The 25,309-nt window shown below is 43.1% G+C and overlaps 2 protein-coding genes across 7 annotated transcripts in view; one reads left to right on the forward strand and one right to left on the reverse strand.

Moving 5' to 3' along the window:
- The window catches only part of ralgps1 (Ral GEF with PH domain and SH3 binding motif 1), a 761,372-nt gene that overhangs the window by 373,403 nt on the left and 362,660 nt on the right, over positions 1-25,309 (forward strand). The gene's annotated exons all lie outside the window — the stretch shown is intronic.
- Positions 1-25,309, reverse strand: part of angptl2b (angiopoietin-like 2b) — a 56,210-nt gene that overhangs the window by 21,802 nt on the left and 9,099 nt on the right. Inside the window, exon 2 of the mRNA XM_072240005.1 lies at positions 7,240-8,047. Within this exon, the coding sequence (XP_072096106.1) occupies positions 7,240-8,023 (784 nt within the window). The 5' untranslated portion in view covers positions 8,024-8,047. The remainder of the gene's footprint in view (positions 1-7,239; positions 8,048-25,309) is intronic.

Consider the following 25,309-nt stretch of genomic DNA (forward strand, 5'->3'; position numbering starts at 1 on the left):
GTACCTTCTCACAGTCCCAAAACAAAGCCAAGAACACTTCCATGAGCAGTACTCTGGGTATTACAAAGGAAAACCAGGGCAGTTTAGTTGGATATTAAAGATCAGTCTGCAGAGGTACCTCATATTCCCAGTGCTAACACAACAGGAGAACAAGCGCCTACTGTGTCAAGAACTATCCTCACAATTGCTCTTCTTGAGCAGGTGTAAAAACACTTAATCTGGCTTTGTGGGAGAATACCTCAAATCTTTGCTCCTGCATTTAGAAACAGTGTTTTACTGCTGGGTTAGAACATAAAAATACAATGAGACAGATTATATATCCCATCAATCCCACTCTCCTGTTTAGAAGTAATCATGGGTAATGCTGCATCTCCTGTCCTCTTCCTTGTCCAATCCCTTGATTCCATTTGTGTTCAAAACTCTACCAATCCCAGTTATCAATACCATTCCTGAGGAGACTGAGGTCCTTTAACATCTGCCGGACGACGCTGAGGATGTTCTATGAGTCTGTGGTGGCCAGTGCGATCATGTTTGCCGTTGTGTGCTGGGGCAGCAGGCTGAGGGTAGCAGACACCAACAGAGTCAACAAACTCATTCGTAAGGCCAGTGATGTTGTGGGAATGGAACTGGACTCTCTGACGGTGGTGGCTGAAAAGAGGATGCTGTCTAAGTTGCATGCCATCTTGGACAATGTCTCCCATCCACTACATAATGTACTGGTTGGGCACAGGAGTACATTCAGCCAGAGACTCATTCCACCGAGATGCAACACAGAGCGTCATAGGAAGTCATTCCTGCCTGTGGCCATCAAACTTTACAACTCCTCCCTGGGAGGGTCAGACACCCTGAGCCAATAGGCTGGTCCTGGACTTATTTCATAATTTACTGGCATAATTTACATATTACTATTTAACTATTTATGGTTTTACTACTATTTATTATTTATGGTGCAACTGTAACGAAAACCAATTTCCCCCGGGATCAATAAAGTATGACTATGACATTCCCACTCCAGGGCTACATGGTTTCATAAGATTCAAAATTGTTTAAGGTCCTTCCCATACTTAAGTGTAAAGGAGAACAAATTAATTGTTACTCTGGATCTCACAAAGCACAAAATAACTGATCACATTTACAAGGGGTGTTCACACAAGAAAGCAGAATCCATCAGCAAGGACCTGCACCATCCAGACCATATTCTCTTCTCACTACTACCGTCGGGCAGGAGGCACAGAAGCCTTAGATCCCACACCACCAAGTTCAGGAACCGTTATTACCCTTCAACCATCAGGCTCCTGAACCAGTGTGGATAACTTCCCTCTCCTCAACACTTAAAATATTCCACAACCTACAGACTCACTCTCAAGTACTTTACAACTCATTTTCTCGGTATTATTTATTTGTTTGTTTGCTTATTTACTTGCACAAGTTTTCTTCTTTTGCATGTTGGTTGTTTCTCAGTCTTTATTTATGTATAGTTTTCAATAAATTCTATTTATTTATTTACCTGTAAACACCTGCAAGAAAATGAATCTCAGGGTAGAATATAGTGACATAAATATTTTCATAATAAATTTACTTTGACTTTCGACTTTGAGAGAAGCATTAGGTGATTTATTAAGGTCTTAATTGGTGGTTTATATTTTGTGCTGAGTAGGCCCTGACTTGGCGAAATGATTAAAAAAAAGTGGCTCGAAGGGGGAAGGCCTCCAAATTAAAGAGTCCCTGGCCTGAGATGGCCTCTAGTTCTCTCACATGGCCATTTTAAGCTTGGGAATTGTGGCTCTGCAGGTGACGTGGTTCTCCTCACTGCTGTCAGTGAGCGTCAGCATCTGTTGGTGTGTTGTGTGTTCCAGTTGCCGAGTGGAGCTACTCCTTTGTGTGACGTTGGTGGCAACGTGCCAGATTTCTACAGATGTGCAATAAGGAGCATTCTGACTGGTTGCAGCACTGTCTGCACGGAGGGGCCACTGCACAGTGTGGGAAAATGCTGCAGGAAGTTGTAAACTCAGCCAGCTCCATCATGGGCACGAGCCTCCAAACCACTGAGGACATCTTCAAAAGGTAATGCTTCAAGAAGGTCCTCTCCTCATTAGTGTCATCAGGGAAGAGGCACAGGAGCCTGAAGACACACACTCAATGTTTTAGGAACAGCTTCTTCACCCCCACTGTTAGATTTCTGAATGGATAATGAACCAATGAAGACAACCTCATTATTTTTGCTTTCTTTTTGCACTACGTATTATATTTTTATATATATGTAACCAAGTGGGCATGTGGCCAAGTGGTTAAGGCATTGGACTAGCAATCTGAAGGTCGTGAGTTCGATCCCCAGCCAAGGCAGCGTGTTGTGTCCTTCAGCAAGGCACTTAACCACACAGTGCTCTGCAACGACACTGGTGCCAAGCTGTATTGGCCTTTGCCCTTCCTTTGGACAACATTGGAGGGGAGACTTGCAGCATGGGCAACTGTTGGTCTTCCATACAACCTTGCCCAGGCCTGTGCCCTGGAGAGTGAAGACTTTCCAGGTGCAGATCCCTGGTCTCGCAAGACTAACGGATGCCTTTAAATACGTAACCAGGTGACCACTGAATATAATTTTTTTACTGTTAAAGTGCACTTATGTATTCATCTTGGTAATGCTAAAATAGCTGCCTGTGCCTTTAAGAGAAAACAGTGATGTCATTTTGCACGGGTGGAGTAGAATAAAGAGTTGAAAGTGGAGTAGAAAGGACGATGTTTGAATGCTTTTCCCAGGTTTGGTGAGGAAAGATTTTCGCAAGTAGAATTGAATGATGCTGGAATAGCGTGATTGCGAAGTTCCTTAATCAGCCTAATAGCGTGACTGAGGAGAACTCATTTCAAGGTCTAGCCTATATGTGTTTGGAAGTTCACATGTGTGCCGAATAATTGCCACTACCGTATTGGTTTTGTGTATTTTATTTCAGTTATTTTCATACTGCATATGCAACAAGAGTGTGGTCCGAAGTTAAACTGAGATTGTAATAGCGGGAACTCTTTTTCCTAAAATTCATTTTGTTGTTTTTATATTGATACCTCTTTCTGCAATAAAACATCTAAAACAGGTAAAGGAATTTAAGACCCGAAAAAGTACTTTTTGTCCTGCGTGTGTATTTGTCCCCAGGCTACATATCTTTCTTATTGTAATTTATAGTATTTTTGTGTGTTGCACTGTACTGCTGCTACAAAACAACAAATTTCACAACATACGTCAGTGAAAATAATCCTGATTCTGAGGGGATTGTGACCTTTCTTGAACTGAAAGTTCTCAGCCAATCAGTTGAAGGAGGTTTGGTGACATCATTATGTCCATGCGGAGCATGAGAATATTTTGGAACTAGTGAGCAGGACGTGCTCAAAGGGAAGACTCATCAGAATGGAATGGAAGAAAGTGGTTTGCCTGCACGTTGGCATGGTACCGTTCAGCAGGCACTATGACCATGCCTTCTATTGGACTCTGCGTGGTCATTTAAAGTGGAGGTCGATAGGATCATTGTTAAGCGAGGGCCTCAAAAGTTACGGGAGAAGGCAGGAGAATGAGGTTTAGAGGGATAATAAATCAACTATGACGAAATGGTAGAGCAGACTCAACGGGCCAAATGGACGAATTCTGCTCCTAAGTATTATGGTCTTATGGTCTTTATACCAGGATGTTGAAGCTTTGTGGTTGAAAGTTGAAGGTCAGTGCAAGTGAACTCATGTGGAGAAGGGAGGAAGTTAGTTATTTCAGTTGAAATGCTGCAGGAAACCAGTCGTTGTCGTCCGCATCTCGGTGGGAGAGTAGTTTCCGCAGGAATCTGGCATTATTAAAAGTTTCCTTTTTGTTTTGGATTTCATGGGGTTTGGTTTTGATGGTGAGCAAGAGTGACCATGTCTGTGTGGATTGAAGAACCTGACACAACTTGTATTTGGTATAAATCAGACAAATGGCTTTGTTTAAATGTAATCGATTACTAAGACGGGAGTGATTTCAGTGTACCAAGTGCTGAATGTGTTCTGGCATCACTCAACACTCAAGCATGCCCTTAGCCACCACATCCTTCATGTGAAATAGAACAACCACTGGAATCTTTCTACCAATTCCCAGCAGACACGTAGCAGACAAGAAGTTATGACTTAAATATTAAAAACAAAACTCCATTATATGAGACGAAAGGGTAGTGTCATGGTTAGCTTAACACTTGGATTCATTTCCCACCACTGGCTGTAAGGAGGTTGTATGTCCTCTCCTCTGCATTCTGGTTTCTGAATGGACATTGAACCCATGAACATTACCTCTCTGCTTTTATTATTTCTATTTTTGCACTATTTGCTTAACTATACTTATTATAATTCACAGTTTTTCCATTATTATTCCATTGTACTGCTGCTGCAAAGACAGCAAATTTCACGATATATGCTGGTGATATTAAATATGATTCTGACTCTGTGATGTTTTCAAATGCAAAAAATCCAGGTTAATAACCCAGCATTAAGGGCACTCATTACTACTAACAAGATGTTTCCTTGGGAAAAAACAGCATGTTGGGGCAAAGGTTACCATTTTCTGATTAGTAATTGCCAGCAATTCAATAGTTGCATAAAACATTGCTTCCTCTACCCTAGGGATTCACATCTCCCCAATTGCATTATAAGCAAGAAAGTCTACTTCTTTGTAATTACTCATACATTTTTTTTTATCATTTATAATGTTTGCTTGAATACAATCAGAGATATTAAGGAGCACGAATGAATCATTCAGCCTTTTGAACTGTTTTACTATTCAGTAAGATCAGGAGTTCCATAGAACCACAGAACACAACAGCACAGAAAACAGGCCATTTGGCCCTTCTAGTCTGGGCCGAAACATTATTCCGCTTGTCCCATTGACCTGCATCCAGTCCATAACCCTCCAGACCTCTCCCATCCATGTACCTATCCTCATTTAAGAGTGAGCCTGCATTTACCACGCCAGATGGCAGCTCGTTCCACACTCCCACCACTCTCTGAGTGAAGAAATTCCCCCTAATGTTCCCCCTAACCCTTTCCCCTTTCACCCTAAAGCCATGTCCTCTCGTATTTATCTCTTCTAATCTAAGTGGAAAGAGCCTATTCACATTTACTCTATCTATACCCCTCATAATTTTGTAAACCTCTATCAAATCTCCCCTCATTTTTCTACACTCCAAGGAATAAAGTCCTAACCTGTTCAATCTTTCCCTGTAACTCAGCTCCTGAAGACCCGGCAACATCCTAGTAAATCCTCTCTGCACCCTTTCAATCTTACTGATATCCTTCCTATAGTTAGGTGACCAGAACTGTACACAATACTCCAAATTTGGCCTCACCAATGTCTTATACACCCTCCCCTTAACATCCCAACTCCTATACTGAATACTTTTTCCAACTTTTTTTAATGCCGTGGACTCCTACCATTAACCAAGCGGTCAGTGACCCCAAGTTCTGAACCCCTGGCTAACATGATAGTTGATTCTGAAGCCTCCTCGTCCAAGTGATTCAGCTATCTATGTGCTTGACAACACAGCTCTCTTGAATTCCAAATGTTTTCAACTCTCTTGAGAAAAGAAATTCCTTCTCTCAGTACTGAAGGTTCAGCTTCTCATCCCGTACATGTGACAAATAAAGCTAATCTTTAAATGAGACTAAACTCCAAGTTCAAGACTTGTCCAGCTTTAATAAATGTTGCAACATGTCATTAAATGAATCTGTTCTGCGCTGTGTGACTAAGTATTGGTGCTTTCCCCCGGATCTCTGACAGATTCATAGTGGCAGTGTCAAATACTAGAGGACATAACTTTAAAGAGTGCTGGTCAGTGTTGCTGTGACATCAGCACTGGACTTCAAGGCAAATGGTCCCAAGTTCAAATCTGGCTGGCTGCTTGCACGCTTTCCATCTGTGCAGGGGTTGAGCGTGGAGCCTCATAAAAAATACTCAAATGCCACGGAAAGTGAGGGGGGAAATTTAAAGGAAATAAACGGGCAAGTTTTTTTCACACCGAGTTGTGGGTCTCTGGAATATATAGCCAGGTTGAAGGTGGAAGCAGATATGACAGTGGCATGTGGGAGGATCAGAATCAGATTAATGATCACCAACATATGTCGTGAAATTTGTTGTTTTACAGCAGGAGTACAGTGTAAGTTATGACACTTTTTCGTACACTGGTCATGGACTTCTGAGGCTGAGACAGTTGAACTGGCCCGGTGCAATGGTTTTTCCACTTTAAAAACACCCCAGCACAGATTTCCTGTCATTGTCGGACATGATGGACAACTGCCACCACCACAGAGCAATACATAAAATAAATTATAAATTATATTAAGAACCGTAGAATATAGAATAGTACCACACAGGAACAAGCTCTTTGGCTCAGGGCTGGGTGTATCTGCACGAACCCCTGCCCCTGGCACTCCTTCTCTGCTATCTGTCCCACACCCCTCCCGCGGCACTCCACCCTCACCATTCACAATGTCCTTTGCTCCCACCCAGATTTACAAACTCGCTCTCCACTCCACATTGACAAATACAGTTCTGTGCAAAAGTCTTAGCCAGGCACCCTAGCTATGTATACTGCATGTGCCTGAGACTTCTGCACGGTACCGTACATGTGATTAATAAATCTAAGCTAATCCAATCTGATTTATTGTAATGTGGGCTAACTGTTGGGCACCAGCTATCACCCCAGCTTCACACAGCAGGAACTTGACTAAGTAGCAAAGATGAACAAAGGTGACCGGAGCCCCATCTGTGTTACACAGACATTGATGGTCACATAAACGTGCCACCCAGAATGCAGACAACAAGCTTAACTGTATGTTTACCTGTACGCGTGATGAATCTGAATAAGGCCATGACATAAGAGGAGAATTAGGCCACTCAGCCCATCAAGACTGCTCCACCATTCCATCATGGCTGATTTACTATCCCTCTCAACCCCGTTCTCCTGCTTTCCCCTCGTAACTTTGACACCCTGACGGATCAAGAACCTATCAGCCTCCACTTTAAATATACTCAATGACATAGCCTCTACAGCCTTCTGTGGAAACATCCTCTCCACGTCCACTCTATCTAGGCCTTTCAAAGTTTGACAGGTTTCAATGAGATCCCCCACCACCTCATTCCTCTAAACTCCAGTGAGTACAGGCCCAGAAACATCAAACAATCTTCTGTTACATCTATGCCTACCATAAGCTCGACCAGGCATGTTGCCGTTCACTCACCGGATGGCATATTTGTGGTGGGCATGTGGGAGGGAAGGGGTGGCATGGTTGGCAGCAGGTTCAGTGCCAGTTGCCGCCTGTCCTGGGGGTTCTGATCTCGCTGGATTTCGTTGGTTGTGATGAGATTGGGTTTGCGTTTCTGTGGTGGAGGCTGCACCGGCCTGGCGACGGGCAGCAGCTGGCACCTGGCCTCCAGCTGTGCGATAAGGTGCGTCTGGTTATTTGCCAGCGAGGCCAAGTGTTGGTACTTATGCTCCAGGTCCCTGTAGCGGTTAGAGAGCAGCATCATCTCTGCCGTCTGGTTGAGAATCTTGTTCTCGAGCTGCGAGACCTCGAGGGCGTTATCCCGCTTGCGAATGATCTCGTGGAGCAGCTGCATGTAGAGCTGGGTGACTCTGGAGTTCATGTTTCTGCTCTCCTTGCGCAGGAGCTTCACCTCATTAACCACCCCTCCGTCCACCTCCACCAGCTGCTGCAGGTTCTCAATCTGCCTTTTCTGCTTCAGGAGTTCGTTGTTGATCACCTCCAGCTCTTGCTTATTGACCCGACTCTCCACTATGGGCTCGGGCTTCGAGTTCACACATATGGCCCCCGTGACCTTCTGCTGAGGCACGATGAAGGTGTACGAGCACTTGTTCTCCATGGAGACAGTGGCACGCTTGTGCCTGCTCGTGCGGAAGAACTGCTCATAGCTATCCTTGCTGGACTGAAGCTCCTCCACTTTGTCAATGCCAAATGCAAGCTCGACCAGGATCAGTAAGATGACAAGCACCAACTTCTTCATGGTGGTTCTGCAGACAAGTATCTCCTGTAAGGAAGACAGAGCAATAATGGCCATTAGCTCCGGCACTGGGGGAAAGAACGTGGTCAAATATAAAAGGAAAACTTTTTGTGAGATTAATCAGAATCAGGTTTATTATCACTAACATACAGTACTGTGCACCCTAGTTTTGTTGTGTGGTTTCAGCTGGTACAGCCTCCACAGAGCCCTGATCTCAACATCATCGAGGCTGTCTGGGATTACCTGGAGAGACAGAAGCAAGTGAGACAGCCAAAGTCTGCAGAAGAACTAAGGCAACTGATGCTTGGAACAACCTACCAGCCAATTTTCTTATAAACCTGCATGACAGTGTACCTGAGAGAATTGATGCAGTTTTAAAGACAACGATTGGTCACACCAAATATTGAATTGATTTAGATTTTTTACTGTTTACTCCTCCTTATAGTAATTTTTTTCATCTTCGGAAACTTTTAATTTCAATACTTTTGAAAGCATTTTCACTTTACAGAATTTTTTACATGTGCCGAAGACTTTTGTCATAAACTTTGTTGTTTTTGCGGTAGCAGTACTGTGCATAAAATCATGAAACACTACAGCACACAAGCAGGCCCTTCAGCCGATCTCATCCATGCCAAACTATTATTCTGCCTGGTTCCATCAACCTGCACCCAGACCATAGGCTCCAATCCCCTCCCATCCATGAACCTATACAAATTTCTCTTAAATGTTGAAATGAACCCACATCCGCCACTTCTGCTAGTAGCTTGTTCAACACTCTAACCACCCTAAGAGTGAAGTATACACTGGAATTTAGAAGAATGAGAGGGGATCTGATTGAAACATATAAGATTATTAAGGGATTGGACACGCTGGAGGCAGGAAGCATGTTCCCGCTGATGGGTGAGTCCAGAACCAGAGGCCACAGTTTAAGAATAAGGGGTAGGCCATATAGAACGGAGTTGAGGAAAAACTTTTTCACCCAGAGAGTGGTGGATATATGGAATGCTCTGCCCCAGAAGGCAGTGGAGGCCAAGTCTCTGGATGCTTTCAAGAAAGAGATGGATAGAGCTCTTAAAGATAGTGGAATCAAAGGTTATGGGGATAAGGCAGGAACTGGATACTGATTGTGGATGATCAGCCATGATCACAGTGAATGGCGGTGCTGGCTCGAAGGGCTGAATGACCTACTCCTGCACCTATTGTCTATTGAAATTTCCCCTCATGTTCCCTTTAAACAGGTCACCTTTCAACCCTTAATCCAGGACCTCTAGTTGTAGTCTCACCCAACCTCAGTAGAAAAGGCCTGCTTACATTTACCTTATCTATATAAAAATTAATTTTTGTTTATCTCTATACATACTGTGCAATACATTAAAAATTAAATAAGTTACTCTAAAGTAGTGCAAAAAGAAAGCAAAATAGTGAGGTAGTTTACATCAGAATCAGGTTTAATATCATTGGCATATGTCGTGAAATTTGTTAACTTTGTGGCAGCAGTACAATGCAATACATGATAATATAGAAAAAACTGAATTACAGTAAGTATATATAATAATATGTGTATATTAAATAATTAATTTAAAACAAGTAGTACAAGACGCAGAAAATAAGTTTTTAAAAAAGTGAGGTAGTGAAAAAAGATCTAGTGCTTTCCCAGTGTATATGATAAATAAACTCTTTTTGGGCTCCCAGCTGGGTATAGGTATCAGCTCTAGCCAACGTTTCGATGATAAACTCTGCTATCTGCATCAAGGATGATGCCTGGGCATGTTTAGTTTGGTGGTATTTATACCCCCATCATCTGTCTCTCCTGATTGGTCAGTCCTCATCCAATCAGGTTTCGGCTGTCCAATCAAATTCCATTTCTAACTTCGAGCGAGACCTTCATCTTTTTTAAACTCCTTTTCCGGAGAAATCGGCGGTAGCAGAACATTGCATTAGCAATGGCCATAGGATTGACTTTGGCGACACAAAACTACTGTGCCATGCCAATGGCTTTTGGGACTGCCTGGTGAAGGAAGTCATTGAAATAAATCTGGAGGAAAAGAATGATTCCCCTCTCCCTGCCCCCTTCCCACTCTCAGTCCACAACAGACCCATATCAGAATCAACTTTATCATCACTCACATATATCATGAAATTTGGTTTTTTTTGCAGCAGTACAGTGTAATACATAAAATTTCTACAGTACTGTACAAAAGTCTGAGGCACCTCAGCTATACGTATGTGCTAAGATTTTTGCACAGTACTGTATTCTATGCATTGCACTCTACTGCTGCTGCAAAACAACACATTTCATGATACACAGGTGTCCCCCGCTTTACGAACGTTTGCTTTTCGCCACTTCGCTTTTACGAAAGACCTACATTAGTACCTGTTTTCACTAACCGAAAGAGGATTTTCAATTTTACGAAAAAGACGCCCGGTTTAAACGTGTTTACCTGGGAAAAAACTACCATGACCGTGAAGCCTTGTGCGGGCAGGTGTGCGATTTTTTTTCTCTACAAATCGGTTTTGGCTAAATCTTCCTGATTCTGTTAAGTGAAACTACACTATACATACATTAGTTCTACTTTATATAGGCTGTGTATTTATCATATCATTCCTGCTTTTACTATATGTTAGTGTTATTTTAGGTTTTATATGTTATTTGCTATGATTTGGTAGGTTATTTTTTGGGTCTGGGAATGCTCAAAAATTTTTCCCATATAAATTAATGGTAATTGCTTCTTTGCTTTACACCATTTCGGCTTACCAACAGTTTCATAGGAACGCTCTACCTTAGCGGGGGAAACCTGTATAATAAACCTGATTCAGATTCTAAAATCTTGAGATAACTTAAGAGATATCTTTATTTGGTAAAAATTCTTAACATAATTATAATCTCATTGTCTGCCAACCTGACAAATATCTCTCCATCTCAGTTTTAATTCCACACAGCAAACTGTCTGCTAATGTTAGCCAGACACAGCTGTGAACACCTCATTTTTATACACAAACATTTTCTGTTTATGTTGGAGTTAGTTATTGGTTTATGCTTGATGAAAATGTGTACTTTCACTGCTTCCAGTGCTCTTAGTTTATAGTCAGAGAAAAAAATGCAAAGTTCATTTCTCCTGGTGTGGACCAAACAGGTAGGGATCTGTGTCAAGCCAGGAACATGGTGCAAACCATTAGCTGTCAGTGTCTGTACTCATTCTGGGTCATTCTGCCTGAGGGTAAGAGGTCATTAACATCCGATTACCTACAGTCATCTGTTCGCACGCTTGGTCCCAGTCATCCTCGGTTAGGCACAGAGACCTAATGGTTGCTGGGAATCGGAAACGGTTGAACAATACTTAATTACAGATTTGTGTAAACCGTGATATGCTTGCCGCTCGGCCTTATTTATGATTGTTTAAAAGCACCCAGAACAGGACAGGACAGTCTCACAGCAAATGGGTGTGAACGGCTCCCTGGAAGCTGTCAGCTGTCATTTACTGCCTGTACCATCCCTTCGCAGAACCTTACCTCCATCACTTTGATTTTAACCAATATTACCAAAACAAAGGAAGAGTGCAATTTTTAAATGTTTTATTTTTATTGGGATACAGCATGGAATAGACCCTTCCTGTCCTTTGAGCCACTCCACCCAGCAATCCCCTGATTCAATCCTAGCCTAATCACGGGACAATGTACAATGACTGATGAACCTAATTAATGGTACATCTTTGGAAGGTGGGATGAAACCAGAACACCCGGGGAAACCGGCATAGTCACGAGCAGAATGTACAAACTCCTTACAGACAGTGGCAGGAATTGAACCCTGGTCACCTGTACTGTAAAGCATTGTGCTAACCACCGCACTACCTACCGTGCTGCCTTGCGAGGAGCAGTTGCCATACCAAGCTTTGATGCTTTCAACGGCCCCCCTCAACAATGATGTGGTAAGGTGAACAACTGGAGTGCCATGTGGGTGGCCAGAAGTATGGCTATGTACAGACCATAATGGAAACGTATGTAAAGGATGGAAAGTTATTGAATGGTTTATTGTATATAATTTTATTTTTGAATAAATTATATTTTGAAATTTTTAAAAAAATCTGTAGAATTTGGTGAGGGCCATCAGGGACATGCTGAATTCCTTAGACACTTGGGGAAATCAGTATCAGATTTATCACTGACTTGACCTTTGTTTTATGGTAGCAGTACAGTGCAGTAGAGGTTCTGGTGAGCTTTACCCATGGCATCTAAGGGGATGGACGAGTAAAAGCTATTGATCAGATTTCAGATTCAGATTCGAATTTATGTATTACACGTACATCAAAACATACAGAGAGACACAGCCAACGTAAGCTAGGGATGTGCTGGGGGCAGCCCGCAAGTGTCTCCACACATTATGGTGCCAACCCAGCACACCCCCAAAGCTTGGCAGAACAACACAAAACACAACAAGCAACAAAAGAACAACAGCCAAAACAAGCTTCTTTCCTGCCTCCCTCCAACCCGCAAACACAGAAAGACCTTTCGTCAGAACATTGACATGATTATGGTCTTATGAAGATTCAAAACGTAAGAGAATTTATGTCATGAAGTGCATTACATCAGTGAAATGGAATGGGAAAGTTAGCTTGTCATTTAAGTTATTCAAAGTTGAACGTAAATTTATTATCAATTTACATGCATGTTACCATATACTACTCTGAAGTTCATTTTATTGTGAGCTTTCACAGTAGAACAAAGAAATACCCTAGAATCAATAAAAAAAACTACACACGATCAAAGACTGACAAACAGCCAATGTGCAAAAGAAGACAAAAGTGTGCCAATACAAAAAAAAACAAATAATAATAATAATAAATAAAGGCATCCGTTAGCCTTGCGAGACCGTGGACCTACACCTGGAAAGTCTTCACTTTCCAGGGCGCAGGCCTGGGCAAGGTTGTATGGAAGACCAGCAGTTGCCCATGCTGCAAGTCTCCCCTCTCCACGACACCAATGTTGTCCAAGGGAAAGGCATTAGGACCCATACAGCTTGGCACCAGTGTCATCGCAGAGCGATGTGTGATTAAGTGCCTTGCTCAAGGACACAACACGTTCCCTCGGCTGGGGTTCAAACTCACGACCCTCAGGTCACTAGTCCAATGCCTTAACCACTTGGCCACGTGCCCACGTGTGGGCATAATAAATAAGTAAATAAATAATATTGACCACATGAGTTACAGACTCCTTGAAATTGAATCTATAGGTTGTGGGGTATTCAGTAATTTATCCACGCTGGTTCAGGACCCTGATGGTAAAAGGATAATAACTGTTCCTGAACCTGTTGGTGTTGGACCTAAGGCTCCTGTACCTCCTGCCCGATGGTAGTTGGGAGAAGAGAGCCTGGGCTGGATGTTGGGCATCCTTGATGATAGATGCTGCCTTCTTGTGGTGGTGCTCCTTGTAGATGTGAGGAATGGTGGGGAGGGCTTTTCCTGTGATGGACTGGGCTGTGTTCACCACTTTACGTAGGCTTTTCCATTCGTGAGCATTGGTGTTTCCATACTGGGCCATGATGCAACCAACCAAGTATAAATGAACAATATGAAATAATATTTAGACAGCTGTTGTATATTGTACTAGTTAAGTCAAATCTGTAACTGCCATGAAATCTCTCAACCTTAGTCCCAGTGATGTTTACACCTAGGAAAATGAAGCTGTCTTCACCTCAGCATCGTTGATATAAACAGGAGATTGTGCACCGCCCCACTTAATAATAGCTCTTGTGATGGTAATATATTCCTAAATTACATCTATTCAGTTTGTTTTAAGAATGAGGCTTGAAAAATGTTGATTTTATTCGCAGGCTATTGATAAATTGCATTTGTATCAGTTCTGTTCACCTCATTATAGGAAGGATGTGAAAGCTTTAGAGAAGATGCTGAGGAGATTTACCAGGATGCTGCCTGGATTATGATCTATGTCTTGTGAGGATAGGTTGAGTGAGCTAGGGCTTTTTTCTTTGGAGTAGTATTGGGCCCTTCAGCCCATCGAGTTTTCTCTGCCGATCAATCATGACTGATGTTTCTCTCAATCCTATGCCCATACTTTCTCCCTGTAATACTTAACCTCCTTATCAATCAAAAACTATCAATCTCTACCTTAAGTACACCCAGTGATTTGATCTCCACAACTTTCTGTGGCAGCAAATTCCACAGATTCCTCACCCACTAGCTGAAGGAATTCCTCCTCATCTCAGTTCTTACAGGAAGTTCCTTTATTCTGAGGCTGTGCCCTCCAGTCCTAGACTCTCCTACTACGGAAAACATCCTCTCCACGTCCACTCTATCTAGGCCTTTCAGTATTTGACATGTTTCCTTGAGATTCCCCTTATCCTTCTAAACTCCATCGAGTCTGGCCCAGACTCATCAAATGGTCCTCTTACCATTAGCCTTTCATTCCTGGGATCAATCTTGTGAACCTTCCCTGGATCCTCTCCAACACCAGCGTAGCTTTCCTTAGGTACAGGGCTCAGAATTGCTCACAGTACTCCAAACATGATCTGATGAAAGCTTTATAAGCAGTACATCCTTGCTGTTATATTCTAGTCCTCTAGAAGCGAATGCTACCTTTGCATTTGCTTTCCGTACTACCACGTGGTTGGGCATGTGGCCAAGTGGTTAAGGCATTGGACTAGCGATCTAGAGGTTGTGAGTTCGATCCCCAGCCGTGGCAGCGTGTTGTGTCCTTGAGCAAGGCACTTAACCACACATTGCTCTGCGACGACACTGGTGCCAAGCTGTATCGGCCCTTGCCCTTCCCTTGGACAACATCGGTGTCATGGAGAGGGGAGACTTGCAGCATGGGCAACTGCCAGTCTTCCATACAACCTTGAGTGAAGACTTTCCATGGTCTCACAAGACTAACGGATGCCTTAACTACCAACTCATCTCCAGGCTCTCTTCCAAACTGCATTTAATTGCAGAAACTTACTTTTACTTATAATGCTGCATTTTGGTTTTAAAAATATGGTTTAAACAACAGTTTAAAAAGTCCATTCCAAGCAGCCAAAACAGTGGAAAAGATTTAACCTCTAAAGATAGTTGAAGTTTCCTGTAAGTTTTCCTTCATACTGTTCTGATAGGAAATAGATGTTTAACTTTTCCTCTTTGAACCTTGACCCTTCGGTCCTCAAACAGATGGCCAAACCTACAACAACAGGACCCTTCACCTTATCAATATCCTGTTCACTGTTCCCTTTAAGAGGAGCGGGTGCGCGGCTGCACAGTAACTGAAATGCCCCCGCACACGTAGCCTTTGTGGCTGCACAGCTGGAATTTTCTTTTATAAAATGTTTTGTAACAGTGCCATGCAGTTTTTGGGCCATGTAAAAATTGCCTGCTCAGAACAATGGCTGGTCTGTGCAGCTGGTTTAAAAAAAACTAGAGGGAATGTTGATCCTGTTCTATTGTCTGAATGACTTGATCATTCACCTCCAGAGCTATCTTGTTAATCTTTGATTTCTGTTATCACCCTCCGTTATCTATGACATTAGCCAGGAATGCAAACATGTTCACCAAGACCGAGGTGGCTGTGTGCTGTTTGAGCCACATCTGTTGTATTAAAAAAATATTAAAATGTACTGATATTCTGCAAAATGTGTGCTGGTTTGCCTTCTGATGTTATGCAGTAACATCAAAGTACAAAGTACATTTATTATCGAAGTATGTATACCATATACAACCTTGAGATTCATGGTTGGGTTGAGTTGTTCCCTGATCCTGGCAATTTACTTGCAAATGTTTCGTCACCATGCGAGGACACCTCATCCTTGCTATTGATTGTGGTGTGGCCTCCAAATGCTTGGCCTTCATATACTTTTCAATCAGCTGATTAGACGTCATTTCAGAAACTCAGTGGTGATGTGCGGAAGGAGCTCTAGTTGCTGATTGGCTGTGTGACGAACTTCGTGCGTTATGATCCGGAAATTTACCGACGTCGGCTCACAAGTAGCATCGAGGTCTACGTGTCTGTTTACAGAATTGTTCATGGCAAACCACGCTTCCAGGAATTCTCTTGCATGCTGGGTGTTTGCTTGCACCGTGACTTTCACTGATGTCCGGTCGAATTTGTGCCCTTCTCGATCTTCATGGGTAGAGACGAGGGAGAGTTGGTCATGTCGCTGCACAGCCAGTAAGGATCCTTGTGGGTCGTTTTCTCCCAGTTTGGCCGAAGTAATATTCATCTTCGTGCAGGCACCCAGAAACAAAGAAACACAATAGAATCCTAAAAGCACCCCACAACAAAGGCCTACATGCATTCAATATGCAAACAAGGACATGTCAGGCAAATACAGTTAGATTAGATTATGAGAACACTCAGTCCTCTTTTATTGTCATTTAGAAATGCATACATGCATTAAGAAATGATACAATGTTCCTCCAGAGTGATATCACAGAAAACGGGACAAACCAAAGACTAACACTGACAGAACCACATAATTTATAACATAGTTACAGCAGTGCAAAGCAATACCATAATTTGATGAAGAACAGACCATGGGCACAGTAAAAGTAGTCTCAAAGTCCCGAGTCGATCGACTCCCGAGTCCCTGATAGCAGGCGGCAAAAGGGAGAAAACCCCTGCCATAAACCTCCAGGCACCGTCAACTTGCCAATGCCTTGGAAGCAGCCGACCACAGCTGACACTGAGTCCATCCGTCCGAAAACTTCAAGCTTCCGACCAGCCTCTCCGATACGGCCTGCCGAGCGCCTTCGCCCTCTCCCCGGCCGCTGAAACACGCAAAGCTGAGGATTTCGGGGCCTTCGGCTCTGGAGATTCTGGTTACCACACAGTAGCAGCGGCAGCGAAGCGGGCATTTCAGAAGTTTTCCAGATGTTCCTCTGTGCTCTCACGTCTATCCCCATCAAATCAGAATTGTGCACGGTCCCCTACCTGACAGATAACAGATATCATCACCGAAGTGGCTGCACGCTCTGCCGTCGCACCGCCATCTTCTCCCCCCTCCTGGGAGGATTAGTAATTAAAACGTAAAACAAATAACTCATGAAACACGAGCTGCAGAGTCCCTGAAAGGGTTGACAGGCTGTGGAGTCAGTCAGTGCTGAGGTGAGTGAAGCCGGTCCAGGAGTCCAATGGCTGCAGGGCAAAGCCACTCCCAGACCTGGTGGCGTGGGTCCCAAGACTCCTGCACCTCCTGCCCAATGGTAGTAGCAAGAAGGGAGGGAGACAAGTCTGAGAAATGCTGTCTTCATGTACAGCATATCAGAGGATATTTTCACATTATGTGCGTCACTCTTTTAAACATCCTTTTGTTTCCTTGATCTACTTTGAATGTTTGTTTTAAACTATTCATGACCTTTTAGACTTCAGCCGTGCACAGTGGATTGTTTAGCTGTTACTGTTTGTTGTTGCTGTTGTTGCTTGATGTGCTGAACATGGTGGCCACGCTGTGAATGGGTGGTGACACTTACAGACTGCTCCCACCACTTCCTTAGGGTGTGTTGCTTTTAACACAAGCGACATATTTCACTGTACAGTACTATGCAAAAGTTTTAGGCGTCTTAGCTATACATATAAGACCGTAAGACCATAAGATATAGGAGCAGAATTAGGCCATTTGGCCCGTCGATTCTGTTCTGTCGTTTATTATTATTTATTAGTATTATTGGCATACAGTGTGGAATAGACCATTCAAGTCACGCTGCCCAGCAATGCCCAATTTAATCTGAGCCTAATCACAGGACAATTTACAATGATCAATTAATCTATTGACCTGTTCACCTTTTGGAATGTGGGAGGAAACCAGAGCACCTGGAGGAAACCCGCATGGTCATGGGGAGAATGCAGAAGCTCCTTACAGGCAACAGAGGGAATTGAACGCGAATCGCTGGTACTGTAAAGCATTCTGCTAATCACTACTCTAGCGTGCCGCCTCCTGGCTGATCCATTTTCCCTCTCAGCCCCAATCTCCTGCCTTCTCTCCATATCCCATCATGCCCTGATGAATGAAGAATCTATCAATCTCTACACAACCAGGGAACGAATTCCACAGATTCACCACCCTCTGGCTAAAGAAATTCCTCTGCATCTCTGTTCTAAAAGGACACCCCTCTATTCTGAGGCTGTGCCCTCTGGTCCTAGGCTCCCCCACTACAGGAAACATCCTCTCCACATTCACTCTATCAAAGCCTTTCAAGGTTTGATAGGTTTCAATGAGGTCACCCCTCATTCTTCTGAATTCCAGTGAGTAGAGGCCCAGAGCCATCAAACCCTCCTCATATGACAAGCCTTTCCATCCCGGAATCATTTTCATCAACCTCCTTTGAACCCTCTCCAATATTAACACATCCTTTCTTAGATAAGGGCCCCAAAACTGCTCACAATACTCCGAATGAAGGCTCACCAGTGCTTTATAAAGCCTCAATATTACATCCTTGCTTTTATATTTTAGTCCTCTTGAAATAAATGCTGACATCACATTTGCCTTTCTCACCAACTCAAAGTGCTAATTAACCTTGTGGCAATCCTGCACGAGGACTCCCGATTCCCTTTGCACCTCAGGTTTTTGAATTTTCTCTCCATTTAGAAAATAAGACTTCTGCACAGTACTGTATGTTTTGATGTACGTGTGATAAATAGATCTAATTTATTATGATCAAGGCAGCTTTTTAATACCAGCAATCACTCCGGCTTCACAGAGCAGGGACTTTTACACTAGTTTGTTTATTGAAGCTTGGGATAATTTTACAATTATATTTCACGAGATTATTTTTTGGGGATCAGTATTTGCATGCTGGCTCATGGCATAAAGGTTTGGTTACCCAACATGAGCTGTGTTCGACAGCCGCTTATTAAACACTACTGTTTCCACAAAACCATAAATTTTATGGCAGGTGTCAGTGATTTTGAGGCTGACCTGAAGAAATCAAATTGTGAAATACCACCTTAATAAAATATATGCAGTCTTAAAACTTATATTAACCACAAGGGAGTCTGCAGATGCTGGAAATCCAGAGCAACATACACAAAATGCTGGAGGAACTCAGCAGGTCAGGCAGCATCTACGGAAATAAAATAAATAGTTGAAGCTTCGAGCCGAGACCCTGCTTCAGGTCTGAAAAGGAAAACTTATATTGAGTTTTTTTTTTCCATTGTTGACCTAAAACTTATGGGAGAAAAGCTAAATGTACTCCAGAAAACTGTTTCCAAAATTCAAGATATTGAAGTGTCCCAAGACTGTTAGGGGTAGCAGCAGGTGAGTGGGGGTGGGGAAGAGGGATTTGTATACTGGTGTGACATACGTACCATTTTTATGGTACTTTTGTGCAAGTTTGTCCTCTTCCCTCTCTCTTCTCTCCACTACTCCCATTTGTGTTTTGGCATGTTCTTCTGCAGGACATACTTTGCTGAGATTGCCTCAGAGGTGTGTCTATTGTAAAGCGTAACGCAAGCCAGCGCACTCCTTGACGTTTAGCACTGCTCTGTTCATATATTAAAAAAAAGCAGAAATCTTAATTGATCCCAGACCCTGGCAAGGCTTGAAACTGTTTTACCGAGAATTCTATCGCCCGACCAAGCTTGTGGGATTACAGGAGCAACATTCCAGCCGACAGCACCTACTCCTTGATCTCAAGGCCATGTGATTTCAGGGAGGAAGAGCAGAGATGTGCCGGGCTCTTAGTGGAAGTGACAGCAGGAATGGTATGGAATGGTCTCTCTTCTACCCATCTGAGATAATTATCCGGAGCGCTGAATACACAGGGCACTTAGCATTGTCATTGATCCCTCCCTTCAGTCCAACAATCTCTTTGACCCCCTACCGCCAGGCAGCAGGTACCATAGTATTAGGACGAAAACTGTTAGGATGGGAACTGGCTTCTTCCCCCAGGCTGTAAGACTACTGACCCCCCCGACACCAACCACCGTCTCCATACAGGAATCCCTGTAGAATGCATTGGGTTTTCTCCAGCTCTTCCAGTCCCCCCTACAGTCCAAAGACGTACCGGGTAGGCTATTTGGTCCCATGATAAGGCTACGGTTAATTGGGCTCGTTAGGGATTGCTGGGGTGGTGTGGTGTGGTTGAAGTCTTGAAGGACCTACTCTGCACTGTATTGCCAAACGAAAATAAAATAAATTACATATGAAGCAGCATTAGGGTTTTACTCAAATCACCCCATCTGGCACCAGCAGTCATAGCTACTTAGGTCACATTTCTTTCCTATTCCCTATTTAGTCTAAGCTACAACTGAAATACAGATATTGTTAGTAAGTTCCTTCCCTCCCTTCAGAGCTAAAGGGGATACTTTATTTATTGAAATACAGCTTGGAATAGGCCCTTCTGACCCTTCAAGCTATGCTGCCCAGCAGTCCCCAATTTAATCCTAACCTAGTCACGGTACAATTTACAGTGACCAATTAACCTACCAACTGGTACGTCTTTGGTCTGTGGGAGGAAACCAGAGCACCCAGAGGAAACCCACGTGGTCACGGGGAGAACGTACAAACTCCTTACAGGCTGTAGTGAGAATTGAACCCAGGTCACTGGTACTGGAAAGCGCTGTGCTAACCACTACGCTACCACGCCGCCCCAAAGACATTTCTTTGAAAATTCCATATTTTCACAATAGATAATTTCCAGGGAATTTCCCATTAATCACTAGCTATAGGTGGTGTGTGAACTTGTTAAAGCACTTAAAAATTCTTTGTAGATGTGATGTTCCAGGTATTTGGGAGAAGAATCTACGTCCGTGATGTTATTAGATTTTGCGAGCATTTTTTGATAGTACTTCATACATGTGTGTGGAATTTGCACACGTTTTGGAAAAAATGGACTCTGTTCCCTTTTAATTGGGATTATTTGTATGTAATGTTTTTGATTCTTACAGCTGAAGTGGATATTTTTGTGGGATCACTTTGGTTACCAAAATAGAAGTCAACAAATCCAAGCCCAAATACAGAATAAGTTGTGGACTCAGCCCCTGCCTCAATTCCTTAATTAATTACATTAGCTAGTTCCAGGACTGAGGGAGACTTTGCTTCAACTCCTATTCATATATATATTCATATATATCACCCAGTGATTCATTTTTCTTGCAGGCATTCACAAAGAGATACAATATGATAAATGAGAAACTACACACACACACACACACACACACACAAAAGACTGACAAACAACCAATGTGCAAAACAAGATGATCTGTGTAAACACAGCAAAAAATAAATAAATACATACATACACACATACATACATACATACTGAGAACGTGAGTTGAAAGTAAGTCCATTGGTTGTGGAGTCAGTTCAGTGTTGAGGTGAGTGAAGTTATCCACGCTGGTTCAGGGATCCGATGGTTGTAGTGTAATAACTGTTCCCCAACTTGCAGGTGTGAGACCAAGGGCTCCTGTACCTCTTTTCTGATTACAGCAATGAAAAGAGAGCATGCCTTGGATGGTGGGGATCCTTGGTGATGTCCTTGAAGTCTGTGGCTTCTGGGGTGGCTGACTTAACCAGAAAGGTGTAGCTTCTCACTCCAGTGTAATACTGAAGGACTGCTGCACTGCTGAGGGCAGCATCTTTGGAATGAACTCTTGAACTGAGAACCACAACAATGACGGCTTCTCAGTGAGATAACACTGGCTTAGCTAAGGGTTCCATTCCTGTGAGCTGTCTGGAAGCTGGTTTCTTTTCCATAAGTCAGAAATGAACAATTACAACGAGGCTTGATTAACAAGTTGATTTATTTAAGGCCTTTCTCTGTGTAGTTACCACAGAATGGAATCAGAATGTTCCACTTCCAATGACAAGTTTTGATGGCCTTAAAGTATCAATGGGTGTTATAGTGATACATAAGGTATTTTTCCAAGTGTCAATAGTTTAACATAGAATCTTAGATATCTACAGCACATTACAGGCTCAGGTTGGAGGAGCAACACCTCATATACTGTCTAGGTAGTCTCCAGCCCCTTGAGATGTGCCATGATGAGGCTAAACTCAGGCTGGAGGAGCAACACCTCATATACCGTCTAGGTAGTCTCCAGCCCCTTGGTATGAACATAGAATTCTCCAACTTCCGGTAATTCCCTCCCTCTCCCTTCCTCTATCCCATTTCTCTCTGCCCCCTCCCCCAGCTACCTATCACCTCCCTCATGGTTCCGCCTCCTTCTACTACCCATTGTGCTTTCCCCTATTCCTTCTTCACCTTTCCTGCCTATCACCTCCCTGCTTCCCCTCCCCCACCCCTTTATCTTTCCCCTTACTGGTTTTTCACCTGGAACCTACCAGCCTTCTCCTTCCCATCCTCCCCCCACCTTCTTTGTAGGGCCTCTGCCTCTTCCGTCTACAGTCCTGATGAAGGGTTCCAGCCTGAAACGTCGACTGATCATTTCCACGGATGCTGCCCGACCTGCTGAGTTCCTCCAGCGTGTTGTGAGTGTTGCTTTGACCCCAGCATCTGCAGAAGGAGCTTGTGTTTACAACCCACTCTTGAAACTACCTAGGATTGCCCTACTGGAAAGCCCTCTACTTTTTTTTAACCATGTCAGTTTACAAATCAAATATCTTAAGTGGCATCTTGTTGTGAGCCGGCAACTCTGCTCTTAACAGAGAATGAGTTTGTTCGGAAGGTTACATGAAAGCATTTTTATTTTGAAGACTGCTTATCTTTTGAATGAATTAGCTGCTACCCCTATTCCATAACACTTGAAGATGTTTGCATTTCTATTTCTAACTTTCTTGAGAAATTTATGGGGGAATTGACGTAAAATCATATGTTGATAAGTCAGGTTTTCTGTAACCCTTGTATTTGGCTGAAAGCCATCTGGGAAAGTGCACAGTTTAGTAAAAAGCATGAGGCGCAGGACATGAGAATTTTCATTCCTCACTGAAATTCAGGTTGGAAGGCAGACTGGACTGCGGCCTGTGTTGTTTGGCCCTGGCACAAAACTATAAGACATATGTGCATGATTAGGCATTTGGCCCCTCCAGCCTGCTTCACCATCGAACTGCATTCTCCATCAAGTGCAAATGTTCCTCCAAATGGACAGTGTTTAAACAGAGGTTTCACTGTAAAACACACAAAGCAGGCTCAAAGATGAAGTGGAGAAAGATAATACCAATACCGTCAGACACACACTGCTCTAAGATCAATACATTGTCGAGTATCAAGTGCCCCGTCCCTGCATTTTGGGCCAAGACCCTGTATCCAGTTCGTTTTGTTCCCTCCAGAATCCAGTATCTGAAAGCAGGTTTGATTGCAACATTTAAAGGAAGTTTTTTCTAGAAAAAACTTCCTTTAAATGTTGCAATCAAACCTGCTTTCAGATACTGGATTCTGGAGGGAATGGGAATGGTATGATCCAGGTGCAGATCGATGGAATTAGGCAGAATAACAGTTGAGTGAATAGATAGGCACTGGGCCTGCTTCTGTGCTGTGACTCCATCTGCAGTCTCTTGTTTCTCCTTGAGAGTAATAGTTTTTTTTAAAGTATCATGGGCTGAAGTGTAATTACTGTCCAGGACAGTCCAGGCAACTACCTTGCTCTTCTCCAGACTTGGATCTTCTGTGTCCATCTAAGAGCAGACAGATTTCCCCTCATCTGACAGATAGCGTTCACTGGGTTGTCAGCCTCAAGCTTTGTACACGTCTCTGAAGTGTGACATAAATTTTTCGATCTGGAGGTGTTGCCAACAGAACCATGTACACTCAGTGGCTACTTTATTAGATACACCTATACACCTGCTTATTAATGCAAATATCTAATCAGCCAATCATGGGGCAGCAACTCAGTGCATAAAAGCATGCAGACATGGTCAAGAGGTTCAGTTGTTCAGACCAAACATCAGAATGGGGAAGAAATGTGGTCTATGTGACTTTGATCGTGGAATGATTGTCCAGATGGGGTGGTTTCAGTATTTCAGAAACTGCTGATATCTTAGGGTTTTCACAAACAACTGTCTCTAGAGTTTATAGATATAGGCATCCGTTAGTCTCATGAGACCATGGATTTGTACCTTGGATGGTTTCCAGGGCGCAGGCCTGGGCAAGGTTCTATGGAAGACCAGCAGTTGCCCATGCTGCAAGTCTCCCCTCTCCACGCCACCGATGTTGTCCAAGGGAAGGTCATTAGGACCCATACAGCTTGGCACCGGTGTCATCGCAGAGCAATGTGTGGTTAAGTGCCTTGCTTAAGGACACACACGCTGCCTCAGCCAAGGCTCGAACTAGCGACCTTCAAATCACTAGACGAATGCCTTAACCACTTGGCCACGCGCCAACAGATAATTTACAGATAATTGTGCAAAAAAACAAAAAGAAATCCAATGACTGGTAGTTTTGTGGGTGAAAACGCCTTGTTAATGAGAATGGCCGGACTGGTTCAAGCGGAAGGTGACAGTAATTCAAATAACCACATATTTTAATAGTGATCTGTAGAAGAGCACCTTTGAATGTATAACATGTCGAACCTTGAAGAGAATGGGCTACAGCAGTAGAAGATCACAAACATACACTCAGTGGCTACTTTATTAGGTACAGGAGGTACATAATAAAGTGGCCACTGAGTATGTATTTATAGTCTATAGTGCCAGGCTCTGCTGCCATCTTTTCTACTTATTTAATAGTTGAAAGAGTAGTTTTCCATATAAATCACTGTTCTATTAATATGCCTTTCACAGGCTTGTAATGTCCCAAACCACTTTGCAAACAATAAGTAACTCTTTTAACTGCACCCCCTATTATAACACAAGCCAAGTTGAATATGGAGCACAGACAGCAGTGAAGTAAGTGATTTAATGTTCATTTTAATGTGGTTGGCTTTTAATAGGGCTGCAGTTTTTCTCTATTTATTTACTTCCGTTTCAAACTGTATTCATGCTTGGAAAATTGAGTATTGCATTTTGCCTGTTTTGAGATGTTGAGGTTGTGAGGCATCATCATCGAGCCCCCCAAAGTACAATTAACTTGAAATGCCTCTACTTCCTCGGGATGCTAATGCAATTTGGCATGTTCCTGTCTACTCTTACCAATTTTTACCAAGGTACCATAGAAAGTATTCTGTCTGGATGCATAATGGCTTGGTATGGCAACTGTAGCGGATTGTGGACACAATTCAGAATATCACAGAAATCAGCCTCCCTTCTGTGGGCTCTGTCTATACTTATTTATACCTCAGTGAAGCAGCCGGCGTAATCAAAGACCCCACCCGCCCGGTGCAGTTGATGAAACAGATCAATTCCTGCCTGAGAAGTGAATTGCGTCAGCTCCAATTTGCCAATCACCACAACAGGTCCACAGCAGATGCCAT

This window comes from Mobula birostris, chromosome 22, assembly GCF_030028105.1.
Source record: "Mobula birostris isolate sMobBir1 chromosome 22, sMobBir1.hap1, whole genome shotgun sequence".
In the NCBI taxonomy this organism is placed as follows: domain Eukaryota; kingdom Metazoa; phylum Chordata; class Chondrichthyes; order Myliobatiformes; family Myliobatidae; genus Mobula; species Mobula birostris.